The 12,366-nt window shown below is 40.1% G+C and overlaps 1 protein-coding gene across 3 annotated transcripts in view; it reads right to left on the bottom strand.

The window, feature by feature from the left end:
- Positions 1-3,160: 3,160 nt before the first annotated feature.
- The window catches only part of COL14A1 (collagen, type XIV, alpha 1), a 175,395-nt gene continuing 166,189 nt past the window's right edge, over positions 3,161-12,366 (bottom strand). For 2 of the 3 annotated variants that reach the window (XM_014533053.1, XM_005885872.2), the window contains exons 46-48: positions 7,819-7,896; positions 5,754-5,909; positions 3,161-4,016 (exon numbers count right to left, since the gene is read on the bottom strand). In XM_014533053.1, the coding sequence (XP_014388539.1) occupies positions 3,937-4,016; positions 5,754-5,909; positions 7,819-7,896 (314 nt within the window). In that variant the 3' untranslated portion in view covers positions 3,161-3,936. The other variant, XM_014533054.1, reaches the window with a different exon arrangement.

The following is a 12,366-nucleotide window of genomic DNA, read 5'->3' as shown; positions in this document are numbered from 1 at the left end:
AAGGACTTGTATGCATGCATATAAGCATAACTAATGGACATAAGACACTGGGGGGTAAGGGAGGGCAGGGGATTGTCAAGGGTGGGGGGAAAAAAAGGACACATATGTAATACTCTTTGTAATACTTTTAGCAAAAAAAAAAACAAAAAACAAAAAAAAACAAACAGCATTTAATGATGTGATATAAAAAAAAAAAGCAAAGTTCCTAACCCAGATGACTGAAACAGAATCTTTGGGGATTCCTCTGAGTCCAGAAGTCTGTGCTTTAATGAGCCTCATCTCCACCCCTTTTTGCAATTAACATTACCAATATGTGGGGCAGAGTAGCCTAGAGGTTAAGAGTCATCTACTTGATTTCTGGTCAGGGCACATGCTCAATTCCCAATGGTGGGCATGCAGGAGGCAGCTGATCAATGATTCTCTCTCATCACTGATGTTTCTCTCTCCCTCTCCCTTCCTCTTGAAATCAATAAGAAAATATTTTTTTAAAAAAGAGAAGATAACTTGAGTCAAAATGCCTAGTTCTGAAGTCTAGCTGTGTGTCCTTGGGCAAGTAACTTACCTTTTCTGTTCTTCTGTCTCCTCATTTGGACAATAGTGAACCAGCTCTTGGGTTGCTATGACAATGAAGTTAGTTAAAACATAGTGGTAGTTTTTATTGCTTCTTACCAATATTTCTGGTTCTCTTCTGCTTCCAAGTACATGAGGAGATTGTACTTCTCCACCTCTATGAAGCTAAATGTGCTCATGCAATTTACGTAGAACAATGAAAGGTGAGTGGAAGTAATGTGTGTCACTTCTGAGGGAAGCTGGAGATGTTTCTCCATGCTCTCTCTTCTCTCTCTTGGCAGTCATGAAAGTACGTGCTCATATGGAAGTGTCCAAGAGAGCAGCCATGTGGAACAGTGAACCAAGACATGGAGGACAGCTGTCCTGCTCTTTTGTGTGAGCAAGTAATAGAGTTGTGCTAAGCTCCTGAAATGTTAGGGCTTTTATTACCACAGCATAGCATAGTCCAACCTAACAGGTACAATGTTAAAACCCTTGGAGTAGGCCTGGCTGATAGTAACAGCCCAGTGACAGCTTCAAAATGAACTTGAGCAACATGGCTCACTGGAAGATCAATTTTCCCTTCACTAACTTAAAACATACACCCAATCATGTCACTCCTCTGTTGAAAATCTATCAATTGCTTCTCATGGGACTTAAAATCTAAATCACTAACTTGGTGCACACAGCCCTGCTGGCTTTGGTCTCCAGCCTTATCTGTTTACTCTTCCATTCACTCTCCTGCCACATGGACCTTCTTTGTTTCTTGAACATGACAAGCACTTTCCTGATAAAGGGCCTTTGTCCTTGACAAGATCTGAGCTTGAATTTCCTTTCCACACTTTTTCTCATCATCATGTGTCAACTAAAATGTCATGCCCTCAGAGAAGCCTTCCCTGTCTACCCAGTGGAAACAGATGATCCTTTGTACCTCTTCATAGTCCTATCTCAGCACTCTTCCTACATCTTTCATACCATTCGTCACAATTTGAAATTAATTCTGCTTATTTGTTCACTCGTTTCCTATCTTTCTTTAGCTAGAGAGGAAGCTCCATATGGTCAAACCACAGCTCTCTTGTCCATGGTTTTATCTTCTGAACTCAAACAGTTCCTGGTACACAGAAAAATTAGTTATGGAAGGTTGAAGTTGGGCAGGGGAGGTGGAAAAGAAACAGGGAGGAAGAGTTGCCCTGGAATTAAATGGAAGCCCATTTGAATACAAACTATTACCTTAAAATGATTATTCCCCAAAGAAACTGAGTTTCTAATAAAAGTGGTGAACGTTCTGAAGATTGTATTTTTTATGAAATGATGGGTTCTGAAACTATATCAACTATAAATTAAGATGTAAGTATATTTCTGTCAAAATAGGCAAGTCAATAAAAAATGCAATCCAAAATCAGATTTTATTTCAAGGCAATGTGCTATAAACACAAAAGTCATAGATCTGAGTTACACCTTTTATTCTGAACATTTCACTCAATAAAAATCTAATATATTGGGTCCAAGTGATGACACATTCCAAACTAATGAAACTTTCCTGTAGCTTAAATAAACAAATTCAGATCACCAAGTAAAATCAAAGCCAAGTATATTTGCACAACTCAAGAGTGATATGAATGAATTAAAACCTCTAATGGTTTATACTTCACCATGTATAATAAACTTTGAGAGTCTTTTGAGTGACACCTTATTAGACTGAATTTCCAAGGACCAAATACTAAAACATATAGAATATCCTCCCTCTACTCACTTGTTAAAAGACTAAGAAATCTGAGATACAAAGGTCTGAGGTGACTGATGACATACCCCAGTCATATAAAGGAGGAGTTCTGTCAAATGATTCTGGGTCAGGCCATCCTGATGAACCTTGGACAAGCTTTCCTCTTTACCATTCCTGTTCTCTACACATGGAGTCATATTGTGTAACTAAAAGGGGACAGCTGTTGGTTATCTGCTCACTGTCTTCTCACATTCCTGCAAACATGTCAAAAACTCTTTGCTGGATCCCCAAAGGCAAACAAGTAGACCCTGGAAGAATCCAGCTTCTGGTGAAAACTGACCCCATCTCTACCATATAAAAGTAGCTGTTACTAGACAGACGCTACAGGGAAAAAGAGCATACAATAAGGTTATGGTTCTCTTTCACTTCTATTTTCAACAGTAAATAACAGGACCCAAATCTTTCTCAAATATCTAGATTTTTTCCCTTTGTGGACAAAAGATAAATTATAGTTATAAGTAGGTCATTAGGGGTAAGAGTTTATTAGATTCAACCTCATTTCTTCTATGCCTTTTAGTTTTCCAGGCTTTTTTTTTTTTGGTTGTTAATACCAGAAGATATATGGGCTCTTCAGTCAACCATTCATCGACATTTATTTAGCATCAGTCTTGCATTTTCACTGTCATTGCTGTTTGAGAGGTTATAAATGAATGATAAAATTCAAGTCAACTTCTTCTGTTAAGCTTTATACTACACTTAGAATGAACGAATGAATGTTTGAATGTATGTTTGAATGCCTGTCTGAAGGAAGCCGATTCTTATTTTTCTGTTTAAAACTCAGCTACGTTGAAGGTGACTTTTAGAAATGCAGTAAAAGGAGTCCACACACACTGTTTTAAATTTTTATTTGCTTACAAAAGAGAACGGAAACAGGTTTGCAAAAACTTATCTGCATGTACAACGTAAGCCATGTAGATAAGGAGGGCAAGCCTTGGAACACCACTGGATAAACTGTTCATCAAAACTAGATCTGTTTGCATCGGAACCGGTGGAAAGTCATTATTGTACATGGCAAAAACCACTGCAAAACGAAATCTATTTTTCATAGCACCAGATTAAGAAAGGTTCTATTGTAACATGTCCTTGGACAGCAGTGAAAGCAGCTATCAAGTGATCTCAGAGTTGGATACATCAATTGACAAAGAGGTAGTTTCTCCTTTTTCTTTTCAGCAAGGTGACAGGGGACAGGAATCAATGGCATCATCTTTGAATCTCTTTAAATTCCTGTTCTGTTAGGACCCCATGTCCCTCGAATACAATCACATCTGTTTTGTTGCATTTTAGGACTCGAGATCATCTAACACAGAAAAGTTTCCGTAGTTCAACTTTTTGGCCAAATTTTCTCCGAGAACTCCTCTCTGGAAAAACCAGTGATCTGGCATGTCATTAAAGCAACCAAGAAAAATCAATCCTATGGCATCATAGATTGAGGGTTTTTTTAAAAATATAATTCTTTTTGTCAATAATAACAATATCCAAGGAAGAGATTTAGGCTGATGAAACAAGCCCTTAGAAGGTAGTATACAAACCACATTATGACATTCTTCTTGAACAAGTGCCCATAAGAGTTCTTGCAGTTGGTCTTCCAATTTCTCGTGAGGCGATCAGATCCCAGAGCCCCACAATTCCATCGCTTCCAGCTCGTCTTGGACAGGAGTGAATTCCGGCTGATCAGGATGGGGAGCTAGAGAGGAAGAGCGGGGTGGGGACTTGATAGGACCCAGAAACCAAAAATTGATCATCTCCCCTCACAGAGATGTAGATTTGATCATTAAGCTAGAGAGATAGCCTGCTTGGGTAGAAAGCAGTAGCTCCCTTTACCCACCACACCGCTGGTTCCTTCCCCAGGAGGTTTCAGATGATTAGTAAATGAAGGAAGGGACAGATACATGACAGACATTGTTAGAAAACTAGAATCACAGCCATCTGATTAAATATTATGTGTTTTATTTACAAAAGGAACCTTGAAAACTCAGCAGAATTATGAAAAATAAATTTTAAAAATCGATCTCATGTTAGAAGTCCATCACCAGGGGGCAGTAGGAAGGGGAGGTGATCAGAAGAAGAATGGAGAGCAGGGTGATCAGAAAGAAAGATGCCCATCAATCTTGTGTGGGGACAGGATAGAGGAGAAGGCTCATGAAAGTAACTTTATTACTGAGCATTCATTCAGGGGAGTTTGGCATAAATTCTTGGTACACAACCATATTCCTCTATCCAAGCTCATATGGAGCAATCTGTTTGTAATACAATGGACCCATGTGATTTGGTTAAATTCCAGTAGTACTGACATTGTGTGGTGGGAGCAGAGATGTGATAGAGGGCAGATAGGGAAGCAGGTAAGGCAGGGAAGCAGAGTGCCCATTGTTAGGGGCAGAGGCTGGGTGGTGGTGGTCAATAGGACAGTTCTGTATCCAGAGTCAATTTCCCAGGCCAATGTCCTCAGAGTGGAGGAGTTCCACTTCAGTGCTGGTAATCATTGTAAGGGATCAGATCTTAGTAAAGGACAGAGAGATTTGAGGAAATAGGGAGGGAAGAGACGGACAGAGAAAAACACATCAGCAAAACTCTGACCAGTTCCTCTGGCAAATAAGGTTAAATTTCTCCTAAAGCAGAAAATTTAAATTTATTGACTAATAAGCTCATTGCCTCAAGCAGTCTCTCAATCTTCCTCTTGATGCTTCCAAGAACGACTATGTCAGAAAATGTGTCATTGCACAATCCGGGTTAAATTTCTCCTAAAGCAGAAAATTTAAATTTATTAACTAATAAGCTCATTGCCTCAAAGCAGTCTCTGAATCTTCCTCTTGATGCTTCCAAGAACTACTATGTCAGAAAATGTGTCATTGCACAATCCGCCAGCACGCAGACTGCAGATGTTTATAGGGAGCATAATCTTTTCAGAATCACAGTCCAGTAGTTAGTAATGAGGCAAGGACAGCATGGCCACTTATGTTTCTTCTGAAAACTATCTTTGGTCATCCATGCATGGGGTGGGCAGGATGTCACCCCAAAGAATCTAGGGGATCCCAGTTATGGGGAAGTTCTAAGATTGAAGTTTCCCCCAAATAAGAGTAAATTTTACAGGACACCATGGCCATACCACAGCAATAACATAGCATGAGGGGCCCAAAAGAACGTTCAAACATGTCCCCCAATGACCAAATATGAGCTCAGAGAGGCCAACTCTGTGTGAATTGCCATTTGGAAGCAAGGAAGACTTAGCTGTGCTGTTGTTTTGAACTTCCGGTATTTTAAAGAGTTAACCTCTAGAGTCATTTGCACTTTATAGAAGATGCCCCTGGAAGTTCAAGCTCTGCTTCCCTCCAATATTCGGTCTATTTTTCATAGCACCCCTTCACTGTTATGGCACAAATTATAGTAAAACATTGCTTCAAGCCCACAAGAGGCTGGCACTTACCTCCCACCCCGTAGGCTGAACATGAAGAGGGGTCGCAGTATCCAGGCTGGCCGGAAGGACCTTGTGGTCCAGGCACCCCCAGGTGACCTGGTGGACCCCTTGGTCCAGGAGAGCCAGGGGGCCCCGGGCTTCCTGACCGACTCTCCCCTGCAGGTCCTAAAAAGCACCCACAATGAAAACAGTTGGTCTTTTATGACAATAGGGTGAGTTTTGAGACCACCAAGAAGTAAACTACTCTTACGAGAAGCAACCTTACACATCTCGACAATTAGAGCAACCTGCCTCTCTCTACTCATTGAGTGCTTCTCCCTAAACTGGATTCCCTAGACAGAAGAACATACTGGAATCGCACATTATCCTGGAGGACAACCCTTTTAATCAGCTCAGAAAACTAGAAAACAAAATCTATTCTTTTCTAGCACCTCTTGGATATTAAAGGAGAAGGAACATAGCACTCTCAACCTTGTTTTCTCTGTGGAGCTTCTGTTTCCCAATATGAATCCAATGTATGTGTGCGCGCATGCACGTGCGCGCACGTGCACACACACACACACACAAACACATGAACACTCTCAAGCTCAACCTCATCATCTGTACTGGTTTATGGCCCCAGATAATTGAAGTAAATTAGTCTGAGTCTGAAAGAAACTATTCTACATGAGAAAAAGATAAAGTCAACAATTGGACCCAACATACTAATCCAAAATGTCTTTAGGCTAGCTTACATTAATTGAGAATTTAGATTGTGTGAAAATGGGGATTAAAATTTTTGCGAAATTAAAAAGATTGTTAGGTTGGGTTTTTTCGTTTTTGGTTTTCATTTGTTTTTATGTTTGTTGGTGTGTGGTTTTTTAAAAATACATTTTTTTTTTTTATTTCAGAGAGGAAGGAAAAGGGAGAGAGATAGAAACATCCATGATGAGAGAGAATCATGGGTTGACTGCCTCCTGCAAGTCCCCCACTGGGGATCGAGCTCACAACCTGGGCATGTGGCCTTAACCGGAATTGAACCTGGGACCTTTCAGTTCGCAAGCCGACGCTCTAGCCACTGAGCCAAACCAGGCAGGGCTCTTTGTTGGTTTTTATGGCTGGATTCAAAAAGTAGTTAAGAACCATTCTTCAACTAGAAATGAAATTTTTTAACTTAAACCCAAAATGTAAATGAGAAATGTATTTGAAAAGTGTTGTGGCTCTCAGATACATTCAGTCTCATTTCATCAACATCCACCCAGCATCCATTCTGGGCATCTCATGATGCTGAGTCAGTTATATGATCTCAAATTACAGGAATTTTTACATTTGAAATGAATCTATTGCACTAGGCATCTCTCCTAGAAAAAGTCGTTTCCAAAATAATTATTAGGTTGGAAAGAAAAGTCTATAAAGCATTTGATTCCATGTGGCTAAGACTGAGATTGCAAATATCCAATAGAATTGCAAACTTAGAATTCTAATAACGACTCTGATCGTCTGAAGACCATTATGAAAGCTCCTAGTAATGTACACAAACCTCAAAACTTCACCCAAAACTCACTCAGTGAGATGAACATGGTGGCAGGAACTACCAGTGCCCATCAAACATCCACGTGTTCCTCTAGATCTCGAGCCTCCCCTGCAGGACAGTTGGAGCTGAGCAACTAGTTCCAGCCAGTGAAATGTGACAAGTTACTATGTCCTTCTGCATTTAGAACTGTGAGACCTGAGATGCTTCCTTTATCTTTCTCCTGGGGCCTTTTGTTCCAAATGGGGTGGGGGGACCACCATACATCAAGCTTTGTGTCACGAGTATGATATAAACCTCTGTAGTGTCAATCCACTAAGCATTTGTTACTACAGCATAGCCTAGCCTATCCTAACCGATAAGATTCCAGAATATGGTGTAACTTTGAGAGCTTGTATTAGGAGACAAATTGGCCTCCTAACAAAATGAACATGACATACAGCCATTTCAGTTAGATACAAGGATGTAATATGACCATGTTCCTCACCTGTTTCTATTCCTCACCAGGGAATAGAAAGATTTAGGATTTTCATTTTCAATTTTCTGTTAGGTAGGAATATTTACCTGCTGGCCCAGGGGGTCCTCTGGGACCTTGGCTTCCAACACCTGGATTTCCTTTTTCTCCTTTGATACCAGTTAGACCTGTTGAGAGAGAGAGAGGGGGAGAAAGAGAGAGAGAGAGAGAGAGAGAGAGAGAGAGAGAGAGAGAGAGGTATTCTTTTTAAAAATAAAATCAAAATGAAATCCGTGTAGTTCATTTTTCTGGGTTTCAAAAGGACCTCTCTAATGAAGACAATGATATGGGATAATCTGGGCTATGGTTACTATTGGACTTTTACATTAAAGTCTGACACTGGTGACTTTTGTACAACCACATATAGAGGCTGGTTCTGTTTTTGAGCCTGCAGTCTGTATTTGCAAAACTGCAAGGTTATCTTCCTCCTTCATGCTGACGTGGTCCGGCCTGCCAGGAGCTGGCTTCTGTCTTTGCACGCACCAGGCCAGCCGATGTGTGGCACTCCACAAATAACACAATAGAAGTCACAAGTGCACATGTCTAACATTTTCCTTTTGGTCCACCCTGTAAAGGATCTGCAAAAGGCATGAATTATAATTAGGCAGCAAAGTTCTGAAGAGCGTGAGTTTCCATTAAAAACTTGGAAGCTTCGGGAAAGCCTGTGTTTGATTTGGCTGATTCAGCCCCATAAAATTCTAAACCTATTCATGTGTCTTTTCCACAGAACAGACTTCTTATTCCAAATAATTTATGGTGCTACTAATAAACTATACATTTTCTCAGGCAAACACACACAGACACACACACACACACACCACACACACACACACACACACACACAAACCCACAAAGAAACACATACACCTCATTGTCTAAGCAGGTTCTATCACCAGACTGGTGGGCAGGTGAAAGCATGCTGTATTCAGCCCCAACCAGTTGCATCAGACGGGGGTCTGGGTTACCCTGACTCATGTCGCAGATGATCTCTGGTGTCTGTTTTTCAGATGCAACAGTGCTTTGAAATAGCAAACTGAGAAACCACATCTCTATGTAATTACCCTTAACAGAGAAACTGGGTGATTCGTCAAAGCTCAGAGGGAACATAAGTCAATGAAAATAACCAATCTGATAGGTGGCAGGCATGCAAGTGATTTAAAGTGTTTAAGACTAATAATAAAAGAGGACACTTATTTTAAAAAAATAATAAAAAATAAAATGCTTAAGACTACAACTTTTTTTTTCTTACTAAATGCAGCAGGTATTCCCTGTAGACAAACTAGAAAACAAAACAAGAAAGAACCATAGCCCTTGAAAACAATCACTTTTAACATCTTAGCTTAAAACTTCCAGAAAGAAGCCTGTTCATATAGTATTCACTCTGGAAATAGTTGACAACAACAACAACAAAAAAGCCACTAACACTTCTTTCTACACGGTATGCGTAAGCATAACAACTGCACATGATTGTCCCTTGATTGGAAGCTTTGGTGACTGCTGTGTTCCTTGTGACCACCTTTTGGGGTCAAGGTATCCTGTCATATTTTAAAAAGTCCTTCTTCCTTGTTAGTGGTCCTTAGGGCTACTCCACCATGACTTATGCTTCCCCAACACCCAGGCCTATTGCATGTGGCCTTAGTGGTGTTATCTGAGTTCAAAAAAGACCAGCCCAGCAGAAAGAGGACAGGGAGCTGACTGGTGAGTCTATGTTCTGTTTCTGGGCTGATTCTTCTCTTAGGAGCTGATAGGAAGAGAGTGATTTCTCAAAAGAAAAATACCATCCAATCTGTGTTATACAAAGCACATGACTTACTCGGACTAGTCAACATTTAATGCTCGATTGCCAATCAAGTTGTTCAGTCAGAAAACTACCCTGAGTATGTCTACTAAACTAGTAGCTAATCGGTTAATAATTGCAGTGAGTACTTTTTAGCTGGTGGGTGCTCCCTCACTTGTGAATGCGTGTGCCCTGATGTGCTCCTGAGAATAGAGCAGAAACTGCCTTGTCTGTTAGAATCGGAGCCACTTTCCCCAGAGGGGACCACACATTTTTAAAGAATTAGAACACAATCAAACACACCAATGACTAATGCAGGCTGCTCATGATTAACTGCGGGTGACTCAGAGGCCTGCCATGACCTATGGTTCTCGGGGATCAACCTTAACAGCAGGGCTTCTCGGTGATTATTCTCCACAAGCAGAAGACGCAGTCGATTGGGCTGAATAGGACATCCAGGAAAGTACTCTCAGGAACACCCCCCTGATAAGAGCTTCCTGACTTAGCCTTTGTTCACTCATAAGGAAAGCAAGAGGTGGGGAAGACTGGGGAGTAGGAAGTCCAGTTGTTTTAATTTTCTATGTTATGTAGATAAAAACCAAGTGGAATTTGATAGTATCTGTAATACAAATCAAGAAAGGAAGAGCCTCACAAAAACATTCCAGCCCCTGAAAAGGCCCTAAAAGTAAATTCTAAGAATACAATCTGATATCATCAGAGAATTTTAGATGTTGTTAGCCTTCAAGTTATGATCTAACTAGATGTAAGCTAATATATAAATATCTATCCCTGTGTCCACTGAAGGATTATCCATATCCATGATAACTGGATTTGGTTATAAATCCGTTTTTAAGGAAAAATAAAAGGTTAACAATCAATATTTAAGTACCTAAGATGAGGATTGAAATTAAAGGCTAAGTTTACAGATTGCAGATCTCTAAAAACAGATCTGGATATATTTTGATAAGCCTTGTAGGCCTTGATTAAAAGGAGGGAAATGGAATGTCCTAGAATGTCAGCCTGTGACTGTCCATGAGGTGACAGAGGGCAGTGGAGTGAGGGCATAGTCATTCTTTACAGACAAAATGTCATCACCCATAAGGACTTCCCTAAAATATCTCCTTGTGAGGACCCAAGGTGGGGCCACTGGTGCTGAGAGGGGGTCACCAGAGCTAAGTGCCAGTGTTCTTCCCACAAGGCAATGGGACCTCTAAGTGCACAGGATATTTCCTTCTTTTGACACTCCCTTCTCACCTTGGTTGTCTCCATAAATACTCCTCATTCTTCAAGACCCAACTCAAAGCTTCTCCACAATCCTAACAGGCAGAATCATAAAGGAGTCAAGAGGGCAAGAATTGCCCGGCCAGCATGGCTCAGAGGTCACAGTTCAATTCCTGGTCAGGGCACAGGCCCAGGTTGTGGGCTTGATCCCCAGTGTGGGGCATGCAGGAGACAGCTGATCAATGATTCTCTCTCATCATTGATGTTTCTATCTCTCTCTCCCTCTCCCTTCCTCTCTGAAATCAATTATATATATATTTGAGCAAGGATTATCTATCTATCTTTTCACTTCTATGGAGCCTTTCACATAGTGTGTCACTAACATACAGGGTGTCCTGAAAAAGGTACACACACACACACACACACACACACACACACACATACACACACACTTTTTAACAGCTGATAGTTCAATTTTGAAAATGAAATGTATTTTAATAACACTGTCTTTGTAATTATTCAAAGTATGTGTATACATTTCTGGAGCACCCTATATAGTGAGTGAACAAATGAACAAATGAACAAATGAACGAGTGAATGAATGAATGAAGTTCTTTGCTTCCATATTATCACTGCCTCCAATTATCCCATTGCATTGCTTGTTCTTGTGTTCTAGTTTGAAACTATGAGACTATTGACTGCAAGAATCATCCCCTATTTATTGTGGTAGTGTCAGATCCCAAGCCAAGTCTCACACATAGTAAGAAAATGCCTATAAAACACCGGAAGGCTAATTGAATGACCGAATGAAGCTGACTTAAATGCAAGCATGACCCTGAAGGATCAACAAACAAAATCCCTTCAGCTGGAGCTTCACTTTTATTTTCCTATGCCTGGCTTATGTGAACACTGCTTTTTCTAACAAGTTCCTTGCGTGGCAATATGAACTACTAGTGCCTCTTAGAGATGAGTATGATGGACTCCAATTAGCTTTCACTATCTGCCATTTTAAAAAAATGAACAGAGCTGATATAAAAAATCTAATTTATCAAAATGTGATTTAGCTAATATCCTTAGTTTTCTGTGAAGTTACCAAAAATATTTAGGATAATTAGAGAAAAGTCTTTTCTATTATGCATCCATCCTCTTATTTATTTATTTTTAATGACAACTTTTAAGAGCTATTCTTTTAGATCTTACTCTCTTATTAAAATCTTAATATCTTATTCTTATTTCATTTTTAAAATTTTTAAAAAATAGATTTTTACTTTTTTAGAACAGTTTTAGGTTCACATAAATATTAAGTGGAAAGTCTAGAGCGTTCCCATATGTCCCCTGTCGCTACACTTGCATAGCCTCCCCCATTATTAACATGCCTCACCAGAGTGGTAAGTTTAACATATTTGTTCCTCCTTAAGAGTCACATTAGAAATGATATCAGGGCTACCTGGTTCTCCCTTACCACTAACCTAACACTGACCCTCTAATATTTTCTTTCACTGGTTTACTAAGTCAGAGACCTGTTTGTTTCAGTTCTTCATTGTATTCCCAGTTTCAGGCACACATCAGGCACTCAAAGATCTGTCAAACAAACGGATGG

This window comes from Myotis brandtii, unplaced genomic scaffold (assembly GCF_000412655.1).
Source record: "Myotis brandtii unplaced genomic scaffold, ASM41265v1 scaffold931, whole genome shotgun sequence".
Classification (NCBI taxonomy): domain Eukaryota; kingdom Metazoa; phylum Chordata; class Mammalia; order Chiroptera; family Vespertilionidae; genus Myotis; species Myotis brandtii.
The sequence above is the reverse complement of the archived record's forward strand: the minus strand, read 5'-3'. Positions and strand labels throughout refer to the sequence as shown.